The sequence below is a fragment of the Epinephelus fuscoguttatus genome, linkage group LG20, assembly GCF_011397635.1.
Source record: "Epinephelus fuscoguttatus linkage group LG20, E.fuscoguttatus.final_Chr_v1".
In the NCBI taxonomy this organism is placed as follows: Eukaryota; Metazoa; Chordata; class Actinopteri; order Perciformes; family Serranidae; genus Epinephelus; species Epinephelus fuscoguttatus.
Window position 1 is genome coordinate 37,362,658 of NC_064771.1, and position 17,521 is coordinate 37,380,178.

The 17,521-nt window shown below is 43.0% G+C and overlaps 1 protein-coding gene across 6 annotated transcripts; it reads right to left on the reverse strand.

Annotated features, from left to right (window-relative positions):
* Positions 1–818: 818 nt before the first annotated feature.
* Positions 819–15,806, reverse strand: gprc5c (G protein-coupled receptor, class C, group 5, member C). Of its 6 annotated transcripts, none has more exons than XM_049563372.1 (6): positions 15,536–15,806; positions 11,426–11,517; positions 9,483–10,514; positions 5,585–5,685; positions 3,939–4,073; positions 819–1,301 (listed from the first exon to the last, which is right to left on the reverse strand). In XM_049563372.1, exons 3-6 carry the CDS (start codon positions 10,468–10,470, stop codon positions 1,269–1,271), a joined length of 1,257 nt encoding a protein of 418 aa, XP_049419329.1. In that variant the 5' UTR covers positions 10,471–10,514; positions 11,426–11,517; positions 15,536–15,806; the 3' UTR covers positions 819–1,268. The 6 variants fall into 6 exon arrangements, with proteins under 6 accessions (XP_049419329.1, XP_049419331.1, XP_049419332.1 ...); XM_049563374.1 differs by having other exon boundaries at positions 9,483–10,541; XM_049563375.1 differs by lacking the exon at positions 11,426–11,517 and having other exon boundaries at positions 3,939–4,070.
* Positions 15,807–17,521: the final 1,715 nt, after the last annotated feature.

Genomic DNA, 17,521 nt, shown 5'->3' on the forward strand with positions numbered 1-17,521 from the left:
AAACATGGCCAGGACGCACCTTGAAATGACTCAGAGTTCACACAGTTCCAAACATGCATCACCTGGGAAAAGTCCGAGGGGAGAGTCTGTGGTTTTGTGACCCATCCTCCACCCCAACCGCCCTCTTTACAAAACTGCAGACAACCACTTCCTTGTTTACTCCCGTCAGCGCATTGGTCACATGATCGCAGCCTTCTATAATATGTAGAATTACTGGCCCATGATTATACGTTATACTGGGGTGCGTTACCTTTCATAGGAAAACGTATAAATGGTTTATGAGAATAGCCGTCAATTTTTATATCACTTTATACCTTTAAACTGGTTTATCGCTGCAGCCCTGCTGGTATCATGTTCTGGTTCACATTGAGAATCATAAGTTAGTGAAGCACGTGTGATTTCAGCTCTCTGTTCTCATGATCGTTTGATTGGTAGAAATTAGATTAAATAATGAGAAAGCACACAGAGGTGCTATAAATAGTGTTAAATATGCATATTCATACAATGCTTCCATGCAGTGTCATCACACATTAACAACATATTTACATGAATTAAACACCAGCAGCTCAAGTTTACATGTGAACTCTGTGGTTATTAACAATATTCACAATCCAGGCACAAAAATAGACACAGACTCTGATAATTAAACTTGTCTGTGCTCAGTATTTGTTTTATATCAGTGAATTATTTCTGACAGTGTGTCTTATTTTCAGTCCGTGTTGTGTTCATGCCAAACTGGGTAAAGAATGTTTCTTTGGTGCTGCCGCTGCAGTGATAGTTTGGTTATGGTGCGTTTAGGAGGGGGTGCACTTTTACACGTGTGTGTGTGTGTGTGTGTGTGTGTGTGTGTGTGTTTGTGTGTGTGTGGATATCATAGTGGGCCAAAGACACTCCCAGTATTTAGTCAAACTATTCTCTTCAGTCATTTTTGTCTCGTCAGCACCGTCACTCTTCAGCAGAGAGCTCAGAGCGACCACTGCAAAAAGTCTTTGTTGTGCAGCAAAGCCGCGGCTTCATCCCCTCGCTTTGACTTCCAAATGAAGCTCTATACTGTCTGATACCCAGCGGCACATTGGAAAGCAGTCAATAGAAGGTTTAGGTGTTTTCCATCAGCGGGGGTGACCTGGTGTTCACCTCCACATGTCTGGGCAGAGGGTTCCTCTCAGAACCAGCTTAGGGAACCATGGAGAACAGCAAACATACAGTCAGAGAGTGAAGATGAACAGACGTGAAGTTATTGTGACGAGGTGTTGAGAGGAGCAGCGTGTTCACCAATGGGACGTCCTATGCAGACCATTCCCCTGCAGAGGAAGAGAGACGTAGAGTCGTTGATCAAACAGGAACATCGTGAGATTTTAAATGAAAACTACAGTCTGACAGATCAACAGGTGGCTCTGAAAAGTTTGCAGTTTCCTAATCCTGCAGGTAGACAGCAGCTTGGACTCACAACAGTCAGTTGATTCAAAAGCGTCTGAAATCACTCCATATTTCCTACACAGTGCACTGTTTTTACTTTGCACCATTATATTTGAGTTTCTGAAAAATTTTGACTCAAAATGATCTCCTAATTTAACAAAAAAGTACTTTGCATAGTATCTGCACTACTTTTTGCTAAAGCTCATCCAGTTCTTCTCCTTTGAAGTAAAAATGTGACTTAAACATCAATTAAAATTATGTTTTTATGTTTTATTTGTTGTGTCAGATGTTCTGTTCCCCTCCAGTTCAGACAGATTTACGCCTGACTCGTCCCTGGCTGGATCGATTACGATCATTTACCTTCTACGGGGCAGGTTTGATACGATGACTGACAACCTGCAGAGCCTTCACACATTAAGGCATGGGCCACAAATCAGTTAATAAAGGCGAGTGACCACTGTTGCCTGCTGAGTCAATATAGAGTCCGCCAAGAATGAGTCTTAAAACCAGAAACTAGGTAGCATTTTAGCGCTCCTGGTTCTTGTCTTAAAGTCAGCAGATTTTTGGTTGAATGCCTGAATTAAAATCTGTAGTTAACACAAGCTGAAGAATCTTTCATGTTTTGTTTTGTAACATAAAACATGTCACTCACGAACTCTGAAGCTTCTACGTGTTTAATAAAAAAGGCGGTTGCTAACAAGGCTCGATGAAACTACAGAATGTGGTGACGTTGGGGCATTTGTAGTCTAATGTTAGCTTTTTAACGTGCAGTAACTGCATTAAGGCCTCAACAAAACACCTAAGTATCGTATGTTCATTTGCCACAGAGCTTATTTTCTGCAATAATCCAAATCTAATGGAAAATTACCATTAGCTTTTTGAGGAGGGAACCGGTACGATGCTAACCTCCAGGTCAGCCGACAGAGAAACGGCATCCCTGGAGCACTTTTTCGTGCTGAATGTAGCGCAAACTGAAAGCTAGCTTGCTCGCTAACAAATGCATGTCAGCTAGCATGCTAAGAAATGCTGTCAAATATGATGTTATGATGTCATTTTCCTTTTTCTTAAATTCCTGTGCCTGTCTCCAGACTACTGCCAGCATCTGTCATGGTCTACATCATTCAGTATCAGCTGGCTGAACAACAGTTAATGCCTCCTGCATCTTGGCTCACTTGGAAAACTACAGCCAGTGACAGCCAAGCACCAACCACACGTCTTTGCTACTGCTTGAGGCTGTGACTTCACCTGTCAGCATTCACTAAACCTGAACTCCACGTGATGCGAACATGCCAGAATGCTCACTCGCACTGAATGGAATTGAACGTGACCTGAATATCTGCAAATGTTTATTTCGTACGTGTGTCACCATGCTCTTACAGAGAATCTGTGATGACAATTTTTGCCGCGCACACTCTCGCACCAGACCACTAAGGTTAGCATGAACCTAGCTTAGTAAAATAACGAAGATGGCTGCAGCTTGAAGAAGTATTTCCAAATTCTGATGGCAAATATGGCAACACTCGTTCACAGACATTGAAGCTACAAAATCACAGCTCATCTCAGCATGCTAGGCTGTTAACATTTGTCTGTAACTCAGTGCTACGTCACGTTTCATTGCTGATTGGTTGCAGGCTTATTTAATTGAGTCCAGAGGCACACGGATCCACGCCAGGGATACTCAACTTGCTTTGCCTGGGGGCCACTTTTGCGTCATAACAGTAGGCCAGGAGCCAGCTAATAAACAAGCACTCATAATTAACATGTAAATGTAAATACCCTAGATTGAGTATCACTGAGCCACGTCATTGGAGAGGCTCCAGACTAATTCCTGTTCATGCACTGGTCTGGTGATGCCAGGCTAAAAGAAATTTTGGTGCAAGTGTGGTGAGCTGTTTTCAGTTGTCACAGTTTCAAATGTAGCTGTGTTGAATAAAGAGCTAACTGTGCTAGCAACACATCTGGTGAATGAACAGCTTCTGTATGAACCTGGGTCCCACTGGGATCCACTGTAACTGCTGTGAAACTGACTTCAGCTGCCGTCCTCAACAAATGAGAGAACGACAAACTTTTCAGAGCCACCTTAAATCCTACAGGTGTGTCACATAGTCAAAATACAGTTTTTCAGTGAAGTATTAAAAGTAAATGAAAATACGAGAAGGATTCCAAGGTCAGAAAGAGATAAATCATATCAAACTTTGCACCAACACTGTTCTGGTGTCGTAGGAAGAAAAAGAAGCACAGAGTGCACTGAGTCCAACCAGCACACTGAGCAGACCAGGTAAAAGACAAGAGGCCTTGAGAGAGTGCGAGCTCCACAAGGTAAGAAAAAAGAGGATCCAGACAAAGAGGTGATTCATAGTCAACCTGTAGAAGAAGTTGCTATGGATACGGCAGGAGCTGAGAGGTCGACATGCACAGAGGCAGGGGAACAGAAAAGCATCTGGAGGTGAGCAGGTTGATAAGACAGGAGCAAGGAGAGCTGTGGAGTGAAGAGGCGTCGGAGGGCTCGGGGCACGACCTACGCTATTTCCGTTTGTCTGTGCGTACGCAGTGCTGGCGGTCTCGGTGTGTGTCGAGGGGGTGCTGCTCCCGCTGTTGCCTGCAGAGTTGGCGGAGGCTCGGGGAATGATGATGTCATAGGACACGTCCGGCGGCTGCTGCATGACAAGGCCCATGACAAAAACATCCAAGACATGAGGGAGGGAATGTGTCTGTGAGCACCGCCTCCACAGAGTCAGTGTCCTGTTTCAAACACTCCTTTAAACTCTCTGATGATTTATAGTCAGATTTAACTCTCAGGTTTTCACATGTGTGCAGACCCTGACTCCTACTGATGTAACAAGCCCTCAGAACTCACTGTTCTCACTTAGCTTCCCTTCACAACGATTAAAAAAGATAGAACCAGTGGTAGAAGAAGTATTCAGATATTCACTACAGTGTAGGATTACTCTGTTACAAGTTAAAATCCTGTATTCAAAATCTTACTACAGTAAAAGCAGTGGTGGTCCTAGACTCTGTGGGGCCTTCAGGCAGGCCCATGGAGGCCCCCTAACACCCTCTGGTGTCACTTTTTCATCTCTTGTTTTTCCTTTTGATTATTGTGTGTTTCATTTTGCTGACAGTTATACCTAATGTAAGTATGACCGTTAAGCCTCATTTTCACGCAGCAGTTCGGTTCAGTTCAGTTTTTCTGTCTCCACAGTGAAAGTTGTGGATGGTCCCAACAGAAGTGTTCCTTAGCGTCCCCATGTTTGGTCCCCCCTCTGTTGGGGTACCTAGCACACAGATCTGGTACTAACAAATCAAAAACGGGTTCGGCCCACTTGACATGCTGCCGTGCTGTGCTATGGCCTATTCAAGTGCTGGAGTTTGTTATTTACGTGACAAAGCCTGAATGCAACACAGGCTCCGCTCCAGTGAGTTGCACACAAACTCAATGTGCTGTGCTGCGGGTCCGGGCCGGGCTTGGTTATAAAAACTAAAGTGATGGTCAAAGTTGTCACAGTGAAATTTAAGGTGTGCTGATGGATTCACGTCATCAACTCATGCATTGAGTAACATTACAAGTTAACGTTCCACCTTAAAAGTTGCCGGCAGTCGGCCCAGTGAATGAAGTTATTTTTTCTCTTTCATTTTATAGTTGTAGTTTACTGATGTATGAACAGAGGTTACATAAAACCAGAGTGAGCGTCCTCTACTGACCAATCAGACTGCAGGGTTTCTAACTCCACCTTTTAGTACCAGATCTGTGTGCTAGGTACCCCAACAGAGGGGGGACTGCAAAGAAAGTGAACTGAACTGTACTAGTCTGCTTGGTGGGAACGGGGCCCCAGAAATAAAGACATGGGAAAATAGGATCCAGGCTGAAAAACACCAGAGTTCCTCTTTAATAAGCTGAACAATGAGAGTTTATCTTATATCTTGTTTTCAATCAAACTGGCACATATTGTGCTTACACCCTGTTTTCACACCATTAACCTTCACTGTGTCCCATTTGTTCTGAATGCCTCTGAACAGCTCCCTGCACTCTGTCAAACATTACTGTCAAAGGTTGTTCATTAGCCTACCTCAGGACATATGAGTGTGTGTGCACCAGCTGCCTCTACACTATCTACGCTGGATTCAAATGTGCGTCTGTGTAATGAAACCACGTGGATGTATTACTCACATTTCCCACTGCTTTGCTGATGAGAGCCAGCTCAGTGGGCTGGTAGACTGACCCACGCAGCTGACCCGTGTAGCCGCTGTATGGTGACACAGGCTTGGACGCTGTAATGGACAGACAGAGACAAAAAAATGTCATTGTTTTGTCACCAAACAAACCTCTGTGTGATATCTTTAGGCTCCTTAAGTGCTGCCGCTCCCCAGCAACCATCTCTTAAATCTGTATGTTTCAATTCAGATACACTTAATCACCAGAGCAGCTCCACACTATCTGTCCTCCGTCTCGTCTTTGGTATCAGTGATGTGTCCTGCAGACACACCCAGCAGAGATGGAGGTGAGAGATGACTTTGTCACTTTCGGATGAAACTGTTGCCATGCCTCAGTTGCCGTGGTGACAATGCAAACACATGCCGTGATGTTGCTGGTGGGAATCAGACTGGGAGTGTGTGTGTGTGATACAGTGGGCAGGGACGCCGTTAGATAGGAGCCACTCATTAACAGGAGTGAGTCAGAGCATGTTACCTCTGAATACCTGACCGTGACTCTAGGATAGAAATGGTCGAGTGTTCCCATCCTGCTGCTGACGACTGTTTTAGTCATCGCTCACAATATGAGGAAAGAAGTTAGGGAGTTAACTGGACCATAAGGCTGAGATAAAGAAGAGAAATAAATGAAAACATGAACAAAACACACAAGAGAGGACATAAAGAAAGGGAAAGACAGAATTGTTTTATACTTGAAGGGACTTCAAACTTAAGATGTCCAAAACTCTGTTTTTCAGAGCGACAGTGAAGATAAAATATTTTACTGCACAACAGCCATATTTATCTCATGTTAAATGACAAACCTGAATCTCTAAATTCCAGCTGATAAACGTGGTGGGCTAGAAAGTAATTTAAGTTTCCCCCTGACGTGTAATCTCATATAAATACCTAGTTATTTTCCACCTCTTCACCGCAGTGACACGAGCTGACAGTCGGGTGAAAAACACTCTGCAGGACATTAGCAGCCACTCAACACCGTCCACCTCATCATCTATGATTATCCAGCGGCTCCACCGGCAGACTGCAGGACTTTGTGTTCTGATCTTTGTGGCTTTTTTTACTGCAGCATCAGATCCTGTTCAGCTCAGGACTTCAACAGCAGCGTATCACATTCTGTGGGCTCATCACGTAGACGCAAAACAACCTTTTGGGGACATTTCTCAGGGTAATCTGTCTGTGAGCCTGAAACTTTTACTCATCGGGACAAGGTCACTTTGAATATTCTGTGATAAGTGTATTATAATACAAACAGTCAATGCAGGGACAGAATGTACGACTCGACGTTCCCCGGACAAAACTGTGGGTAAGAAAATATGATGCAAGCCCCGGTAGACATTTTAATGAACTTACAGTCTAACTCTGAGTGATATGTAATCATGGAGGTTACTGTGTGACTAATGTGTCACGTGCAAAGTGAATGTATCCATAGGCTCAAACTTCCATCTTGTTCCTCACGAACAAAAATCAAATTTATCAAATACGTCAACAAGGCAAATATTTGGTTTACAGGGAACAGTGGAATGAAAATGGCGTCCTGCCAGATGAAAGCGTGGAGCTTTGCATACAGAGTGATGTCATACCTGAGAAACAAAGGATCAAACATCTCATCCCCACAGGTTTGTGCCAGTTAATAAAGTGATATAACCAAAATGCACCAAGAAAAGAACCTGTGTCTCTCAGAGATGGGACTGAAATTAAAAATCCAAATTGCAGTAATAAACACAGAAGAGAATGTTTTTATTCTAAAAATAAAACCTTATCAAAAGTACTGCCACTCACAAATGTCTCACTGTAAATGGCAGAGGGCTTCAAATTCTGTATTTGTACAACATATCCTCATACAACATGATATCTAATGAATTAGTGCTCCATGAAAGGCGTCATCATGTTACATACCTAACGCAAAGGTACGCAGGTTAGGATTAGGACAAGATACATAGTTAGTCATCGTCACCTTACAAACTTAATGTGAAGTTACATGCTCAACGTTAAGTTAGAATTAGGAGAAGACAGGATTGGTCATCGTAACGTTACAAGCCGCATATAGAGAAATTAGTGAAGAAGCTGAGGATAAAATTGGGTTTTTACTTTCGAAATAAGCTATGTTTTTCTTTTAATGCAAAAAAGCGACTTGTTGCTGCTACCTTTTTACCAGTGTTGGATTATGGAGATCTTTTATATATGAATGTGTCTGCTAAATGTCTTCATATGGTTGACACTGTCTACCATGCTTCTCTGAGGTTCATTACTAATTGTAAACCATTGACACACCACTGTGAGTTATACTCTCGGGTTGGATGGGCTGCTCTGGCCACCCGAAGGCTCAGTCATTGGTATACTTTTATATATAAGGCATTACTTGGTCTACTGCCTTCCTACATTTGTTCCTTAGCTGCACAGAGAAGTGCTGGTCCTTACTCCTTTCGTTCGCAAGACTACTTGTTGCTTTCTGTTCCATATGCCCGTACTGAATTGGGTAAAAAGGCTTTTGTCTACTCTGCACCTTCATGGAATATGTTGCAAAATGACTGGAAACTAACAGGGTTAATTTCTTTGAGCAGCTTTAAATCCAAACTAAGAATACTTGAGGCCGACTCCACTACATGTACTTGTTTTTCATAATCTGCTTGTAATTCAATACTATTTGTTTGTGTTTTATCTGTGTAATTTGTAACTGTGCTTCATACTTGCTGCTGCCTATCTTGGCCAGGTCTCCCTTGAAAAAGAGGTTGTTAATTTCAATGGGATCTTCCTGGTTAAATAAAGGTTAATAATAATAATAATAATAATAATGATAATAATACATACTTGATGCAAAGTTTCGTACTTAACTATGGTGAAGATTCTCAGTCATCCAGGTCATGGTCATTTTAAGTACTATATCAGAGGCAGTTTCTTGAAGTAGTAGGTAGGTTTAGAAAAAAAACATGGTTGGCCGTCGTCACGTTACATTCTTAACGTAAAATTACATACTTAATGTTATGTTATGTAAGCTAGGTTTAGGCAAGTAAAGTTTCGTAGGTTAGGTTTAGGAAAAAAAACATGCTTTGGCATTTTCACGTTACATACTTAATGTAAATTTCCATTCTTAACGTTAAATCATGTAGATTAGGTTTAAGCAAGTAAAGTTATGCAGATTAGGATTGGTTGGAGGTCGTCACGTTACGTTCTTAACGTAAAATTACGTACCAAACATTAAGTTACGCAGGTTAGATTAAGGAAAGAACCTTAGTTGGGTGTCATAATGTTACCTACTTAACATAAAGTTACTTACTTAACGTAAAGTTTCGTAGTTTAGGATTAGGAAAAAAAAGGTGGTTGTGCTTCATCACGTTATGTTCTTAACATAAAATTACATACTTAAAGTTAAGTTACGTAAGTTAGGTTTAGTAAAAGAAACATGGTTAGGCATCGTCATTTTACATACATAACATAAAATTAGGTTCTTAACATTAGGTTACGTAGGTTAGGTTTAGGCAAATAAAGTTATGTAAGCTATATTTAGGTCAAGAAACATGGCTGGGCATTGTCGTGTTACCATAAAGTTAATTACTTAACGTAAAGTTACTTGGTTAGGTTTAGGTGAGCCTTACCTTGAAATAACTCAACGTTCACTTGTTTGTTTTTCATCACTCCAACCTACCTTCTACACCAACTTTGGCTCTTTATACTACGTCTTTAGTCCTGTCGGTCATCTGATTGCAGCCTTCACAGTTACAAACAAACTTTTCAGCACCACATTTCAAGCCTACATGTGGTGAGACTTTGATACAGCACAGAGAGTTTTACATTAACTATAAAGGTTAAAATAAACATTTGAGTGTTCTCAGAGGAGCTCTGATATTCAGGCGACATACCTTGGTTTGGTTCGTCCATGGAGAAAGCCTTATTCTCCATGAACATGTTCTGAGAGCTCTGCTCCTTCAGGATCGTCTCGTAGCCGACGTCTCGGTTTGGGTACACGATCTCCCCAAAGCTTTGCTGGCTTTCATCATCGCCGGTCAAACTGCAGATGTCAGGGATGGTGTAGAGGATGAGGAACACCCACGCATTCGCCACCAGGGCGATGGCCAAGGTGGGGTCGTCCCATGTGGGCCCCCCACTCCTCTCATTCCCGTAGACGTACATGACGATCCACGCCACCCAGATACACACAGAGAACAGGCTGGTGATAAGGATGAAGGCGCCATCCTTCTTCCACTGACTGTGTTTGCCCGCCATGATGGCCAGACTCGCCACCACCACAGCCAGGATCAGGGTCATCACGTAGATCAGCGCCATGACAAAGTCCTCGTTGGCAATGTTGCAAGGCGTAGCCGTGGCTCTGCTGGTTTCGGCTGTAGCGTTGAGCGGCCCCTGTGGGTGACGCACCACTGTGATGATCAGCCACTCAGTGTTGATGACCACCTCCACCAGCCACAGCCCCAACGCCCCCAGACACAACATCCAAGCCCGGGGACCGCTGTTCCGCCTGGCAAGGATATTCAACCTCACACACTGCATCAGGAGGCAGGCGAAGCAGCCGCCAAACAGCACCCCGAAGAGGAACCTCCGTGAGGCGCAGGTGGAGAAGTCCTTCCCCACGATGAAGGCGAAGGTGAGGCAGAAGAGACCGGTGGTGCAAACCAGGAACCATGCGTTGAGAGCCACAGAGCTCTTGCGATTCTTGTCTTGTGTGAAGGGAATACTCGCCAGCAGTGAGAGGAAAAGCACAAAGGAGAAGATGACGCCAGCTGCCGCGAAGGCCTCCAGCACGATGCCCCACACGGCATAAAGGTCACACAGGTTGTAGTAGAGGGAGTCCACGTTAGGGCCGCAGCCCTGAGGGGTGTCGTTGGCAGCCATGGGAGAGAGCAGAGCTGGATTTGGACGAGTTGCTCTGGGATCACCTGTTCAGACGGACACACAGAGAGAGTCTGAGAAACGTCAGATGTGCACAGATCTTAACAAAGACTCAAATACGTCAGCGACGCTGGATTAGGATTCTGTTGTCTACACCCAACTGAGTAAACATTGATCGCCCATGAGTCAGTATACACACAGCAACACATGGGATTCAAACCTTTGTCGTGATGTTTACACTGAATATATGTAACAGAAAGTGACTTAACTGTTATTCAGAGCTGAAAAGAATCTGAGAGCTACATCCCAGAGCTCAGCAGCCCCCAAAATATCACAGGAATGTCAAACTATGGACTTTTTCCCAGCTCCATGTTAATCATTGATGGAATCTAAGGACAAATATTGTTTCTGTACATTGTGATTACGCCTGAATCGATGAGGTGAAAGTGCATTGAACCTGAAGAGCTGTAGGCAGATCTGTAGTTTAAATCAAATCACACAGTGGTACATCACTTTCATGAGTTTGTGAATAAATGTCCCGTCTTCCTGCTGTCTGGCTGGTTCTTTTTGTCCCCGTCAGATTGGATTACAGTGAACTGAGGACAGTCCCTGAGACAAATCGATACCAGTGTGTTGCTGGACGTTCAGTCTTTCTAACTTCTGCAACTCAATCAGGATGAAGATCTTTCTGGAACAAAGAAATCAACCTTTTCTGTTTCACTGTGAATCCTGATTTGGTTGGTTCCTCATGTTTGTGGTCACTGACTGTGGTTTTGTGAGCGCTGTCAGACTATAATAAACTACTATTAGGTTTGTTTTGATTTTAGGTGTGACCTCAAAGCACACACAGCATTAAAGGCTCCAGTATTCTGCTCTAGATTTCAGGCTGGGCTAAGTGACGCTGTGTTAAAGGGACAGTTCAGCCCCCAAATCAAGGACTACATAATTTTTCTCTTACCTGTTGTGCTGTTTATCAGTCTAGATAGTTTTGGTGTGAGTTGCTGATTGTTGGAGATATCAGCTGTACAGATGTCTGCCTTCTCTCCAGCTCTACAGGTCAGAGGAGAAATATGTAAAGTCCCTTGAAAGTATTTTTTGCCTCTGCTGCCACGGAGAGCTCAAGGACCAACAGCTTTACGGCATGTTTGCAATTTCTAAAAGCTCAAGGTAGAAACACACGGCACACTTTCATTCCAGTGTGAGACAAAGGACAAGATGAAAGAACAAGACAATATCTTAAAAGCCCGACGGCTCAGCGGGTTCATTAGAGCGAAGACTCCCAGCTGGTGAAACTTTGTCTGACTGATGGCTTTTGGTGCAAATGTTGCACAGAGATAAATCATTGACAGAAAGTTGAACCTCAGAAGACTCAAAACACATCAGTAAAATTACAGTAAAACTCAACTAGTCCTCATTTTGAACAAAAGGCCCTGAACTCTGTCAAGCCCCCCCCCAACTCTGACAACATCAGTTTAGGAAACAATCCCACCACATGGTCCATTTAAAAGACATTCTGGAGCTTTCAATCATGTCACACGGACTTCATCAGCGGGAGAGCTTTGCCTCGTTCTCCTGTCTTGTAAAATAAGGATTGTCAGAGGTTTGGGGTGAACTCCACCCGCTGATTACGATCATGTGATGTGATGGAGAGCTGGCCAGCAGCTACTGAGTGGACCCTGTGGTGAGAAGACTGTTTTCTCAACAACAGCTTGAATGTGTCAGACTGTGAATACAATCGCACAGAAATCAAGACGATGTTTGTGGGGAGTGATTTTCTGAAGTACATCAAACCATAAACTTGAAGTATACGAGTCATTTTGTCTTCACTTGCTGAGGGGCCACGTGTCTAAATCTAGTTTCTTCCTAATGTTTATTCACTTTACAACAAACCAAAGCAGGCAGTTTCCGTGTGCTGTTTGCCTTGATTGGTACTTAAATGCAACATGACACCAGCCCAGTCTCCAGAACAAACATGCTGGCACTGGGGGAGGTGGAGGAGACGGCGGATGGTGTGACGCCAGGGAGAGATGCCTGCCAAGCTGCAGACCGCTGCTCGAGCTCAACAAACAACAAAACCGGTTGAGATTAAATGAAGCGTTGCAGTGTTAGCGGAAGCTTATTAGCCACCAAATGTGGGTGTTTAGAAGCGACACTGTCTCTGGGACAGTGCAGTGAAAAGCCACTGTATGTTACTGAAACATCGCTGTGTTTCTTGTGGGGGTAGTGCCCCCCAAAACCAGGTATTTCAAGCCAAAACATGATTCTGTCCAAACCATAACCAAGTTGTTTTTGTGCCTAAACCTAACCACGTGTTAACCACAGCAGCGTTGTTGAAACGTCAAGTTTGAATGTATCTGCTACATAAATGCACAAATGTAAGGCTGTTTTAAAATGAGTCCTTTTAAAACAAACAGAACTCAGTCCTCTTGGGGTGGTTTCACATTTGATTCAGCCCTCTAAACACACTCAGAGCAGTGACTCGGCATTTTTTGGGCATATGTGAACACTCCAAGAGAACTCAAACCCCTCTGAAGCAAACTGTAGTTCGGTTTGCTTCAAGTTCACAGTGCGGTTCACTTAAAGGAAATGGCCACTTTAGAATGAAAACACAGACAGTACTTACTGACCCTCATGCCGACAAGAAGCCCAGTGTAGTTTTTTAATCCACAAACGGCTAGCCGGAATAACAGCTACGCTTGAAGTGTGCGAGACTAGCTGATGGCTAGTGGTGATGCTAGTTCTCGAGTCTCGTGCGAGTTCCCATGTAAACACAGCACTCCTGCAGGGCAGGCTGACTGACCACAGTGAGAAATGATGCTATAAAAGTGGAGTAAATTACGTCTTTTCAAGTTAGTGTTGCATGCCGTGGCTTCAGGGCACTTGGATTACGACAGACGAGCCGTTCTGACGTTTTTGCATTAGTGGAGTTTTATTACATTTTCAAAATGTGGGTTCTGTGCACTTCAAGTGTAGCTGTTATCCTCTGATAACCCGAACGAGTTTTGTGGATTAAAAAACTACACTGGGCTTCTTGTCGGCATGAGGGTCAGTGAGTACTGTCTGTATTTTCATTCTAAAGTGGTCATTTCCTTTAACCTACACCTTGTGAATACAAAGCGCTCCAGGGTTACTTTGCTCTTTGCTGTTGTATTCAGCCCTCTACATCACATGCTGTTGACCTGGGACGCTGGAAAAAACAGATTAAACCACGTCGGCCTGTAGCGCTTCCAAGGACGCAGGACAGGAGTGGTTTGGTCCACAGAAGATACTGCATGTCTCCAGATGTGGAACGCAGAATACATCAAACAGCAACAGTCTGCAGCACAGAGGCACTAATGTTCTCCTCCAATTATAAGTTCATCTGAAAGTGAGGCGCTTCATAACCACACTGCTGCACCCTAGAGTCCCCCAGAGAGTTTACTCAGCCCTGGATAGAGTTGTGCTGATACCGATACCAGTATCTGAAATGCCTCTGATACTGCCTAAAATGCGGTAATGGTATCGGCGAGTACAGCCTATGACCAGTCCGATACCATGTAACGCCTCACATCATTACACATACGCACGCTACAGGCAAACGAAACGGAAACGGAGCAGAGTTTAAAAAGCATTCTACTGTAGCCTTTAAAATGTCTTTTTTACCAAATTGTGTGGCTGCACTTTAACCTGTGTCTTGATCTGTGTCAACACTGGATAATAATAATAATAATAAAAAAAGTTTTATGGCATTCATTCTACTATTATGTATTTATTTCTTAATATTTTACACAGAGTTTTAGGAGTTGAGACATACAACAATTCATATCCCATCCATTTTTATTTTACACGCTGGTATCGGATCAGTACTCGGTATCGGCAGATATCTAAGGTTCAGGGATCAGAATCAGTATCAGGAAGGAGAAAGTGGTATTGGTGCATCTGTAGCCCTGGACGGACCTGAGATTGTCAGTGAAGAGTCTCAGTCATCAGGTCATGGTAACCATAGGTGCTATATCACAGACAACTGGTCTTGCTTGAGTTTCTTGAGGAAGCTTCTTCAGTTCTAAAGAGCTGGTGCGGAGTCGCAGGCTTTAAACTGAAGTGAGTGTGAACCCTGACAGAGTCGTTAAGGTCATGTGTGAGTCTTTAGGGTCAGATGGGACCAGGTGAGAGTGGGTGTAAAGTCGTCTGGGGAGAGATCCCAAGACTGCACTGTAGGTGAGTGATAGTGGTGTGTAAGGAATGTCTGAGAAAATCAGGAGGATCGTCAACAAACTCCACATCCCTGCACACTTAGTCCCTTAGTTTATTGCAAATATTAATGAATCTGTCTGGTCTATAATCCTGTCATTTTCATCTCTTTAACACAACTTCAGTCACTAAAACAAACTCCTTCATGGTCACTTTGTGTCCTTTTTATCATATTTTATTTTGTGATATTGTATTCTTACTATATATATTTTTATTATCAGTATATTCTATATTATTATTATTACTAGTTGTTTGCTCTCCAGAGTCAAAGGCACAAACATGTCACAGTGTATGGTGTCTGATGTTGTACGTGACATTAAAACTGATCTAATTTAATCATCGTACAAGACCTCCGCTTCACATCTGCAGTCTGCAGCTGTGTGTGATGATGCATTTAGTTTGCAAAGAAAATAAAAAAAACACTGATCAGTTTAATAAAGCACAGTAACATGCCTCTTATTCCTCGTCACCATGAAGCCTACAGGCTGATTTACTGTAAACAGCAGACTTGTTTTCACATCAACATGAATGAACGTATTTTAAGCATCCAAACCACTGACACCAGTTTCACACACACTTCAGGGTGCGTTCAGGGACATGAATGACCGTTAGACGCACTTTATCCTGCAGGTAAGAGACTTCATCAGCTCTTTTAAAATCAAGCAAAATAACATGAAGTGGAGTTACTGCGCATCTACAGCAGCCTGGACTCTGAAGTACAGGCAGCAATATAAACACACTGAACTGACATGTTTGTTGTTCATGTTAATAAATCTATAAATATACAGACAAAAAGTAAAATCATAAAACTCTGAGGTGTGTGTGATGTGTGAGGTACCTGTGTGTGTCAGCTTCACTTCACTCTGAGCTGCTTGTTGATCTCTGAAACGGTTCTTCACCTGCTGCACACGGCTCAGCTGACGGTAAAATCATCCAGAGAAGTCTCAGTCAAAGTTTCTGCTCTTCGCTGAATGTGATATTAAACCTCGTCAGGCTGATCTCACAACAGCTTCAGCTCAAATTACACGGAAAATAAAAAGTTAAGAATCCTTCAGGAGCGGTTCACTGCGCGCTGCTGACTGCTGCTGCTGAGAGTCTGACTCTTTCTTTGTCAGACACACACCCCCAAGTACACACACCCACACCCACACACACACACACACCCACACCCACACCCACACACACACACACACCCTCTCTCAACATCTCATAAACCTACTTTTTCCGAGATAACCATCCTCCTTCTATCTGATCATTTTGCATTAAGAAGTTTTACTGTATGATAATTTTATTTTCATGTCACATAAACAGATTTGCTCACACAGTCATTAAAACATGTGACAGCAGACAGGTGGTGGTGTGTGGAGACACCTGGTGGTGACAGGTGTTCAATGCAGCAGCAGTTTGCAGACGTTCAGAGACATGTCACAGTCAACATGAAGAAACTAAATCTTTCATAATATCTGCAAAAATCTCCTCCATGAATTCTGTAAATTCACATTTCAGAAGATTTAAACCACAGCAGTGACTCAAAAAAACATGTTAATTCTATATAATCAGTTAGGATGGTGAGGTCTTTTTCACAACACTTTTAAAATAATTTTATTTGTGCAGCACAGTTCATACAGCACGTGCAACTCAAAGTGCTTTACATAAAAAATGAGAAGACACATAAAACACGGGATACGTGTCGAGTAAATACGATTCTATCACACGCACATACATTAAAATACGAACTAGTACTGATGCTAGTTATTTAAATAAAAGCTACAAAAAGGGAAGTGTAAAATGATAAGAGGTTTTAAGATTTTTATTTGAAGCTGTCAACTGAATCAGAGAGTCTGACGTCCTCTGGAGGGCTGTTCCAGAGACGAGGGCCAATGAGAACGCAGCATCACCATACTTTCTAGTTCTACTCTGGGGGACATTTAATAGACCAGAGGTGGATGAATGTATTCGACCAACATATCAGAGAAGTCGTTAAAGGACATATAGGACTGACATTAGATGCACCGGGGGCGCAGATATACACAGAGCAGGCAGTACGACTGCACAGGAGCCCCTGGGGTGGAGGGGCCCGTGGAGAGAGGGGGGGTCCTTGCAAGTGATTCAGATTGCTACCTTGGAAATCTACCTGTTTAGTTTATCAGCATCCCCATTAGCTCCTGCACTGCAGCAGCTGTTCCTCCTGAGCTCCACAACTTTACATTTGTGGCAATGCACAAAATAATTCAGATATCTGGACTGAAACACAGACACAGACAAACAGGACGGCTCCTGGGAATACAATAATTAAGATATGTGCTTCTCCATGATTTCATTTGGTAAGTAACCTCCAGTTTGGGGCTACATTTTGTAATCGTAATTTCTTTACACCACTAAGGTGTAGTGTATTTTCTATTCTCCTGTTCCTTCCATTCTATCTTAGCCTTTTTCCATTTTGAAATATTATACATGAGTGTGTTTAGTTTACTTTATGTCTTGACTTGATGCTTTCTGTCTTATGTAAAGAGAAGAGCACAGACACTCACAAAGAGAGACAAAAGAGACAGTTCAGAGGTTTAATGTCAAAATGAAGGTATGTACAGGTTTAAAGGCAAGTAGACTCACAAGTCAGTCTTTAGACGCTTTGCTTAACTAAAGACTGATGACTTTCTCCCTGATTTTGTGTTTAGATGGGCGGATACAATTTTAGAGTTTAAAAAACTCCCTACATTGCAGAACCAGTAGTAAATCTGCAGGGCGGTCCTTCGGTGGCTCGCTGAACTCTTGTGCTCATAAACATAGTCCGACTAGAAACACGTGTAGCGGTACAAAATGGCTC

What these genes read in the sequence shown, in the direction of transcription:
- gprc5c (XM_049563371.1), bottom strand. Translation starts at nt 10,470, where the DNA reads ATGGCTGCCAACGACACCCCTCAGGGCTGCGGCCCTAACGTGGACTCC. An exon ending in CATGGACGAACCAAACCAAG is followed by an intron (nt 5,686 to 9,482) that starts GTATGTCGCCTG and finishes TGTCCATTACAG; the next exon opens with CGTCCAAGCCTGTGTCACCA. An exon ending in CACAGACAAACGGAAATAGC is followed by an intron (nt 1,302 to 3,938) that starts GTAGGTCGTGCC and finishes CTTCCTCTGCAG; the next exon opens with GGGAATGGTCTGCATAGGAC.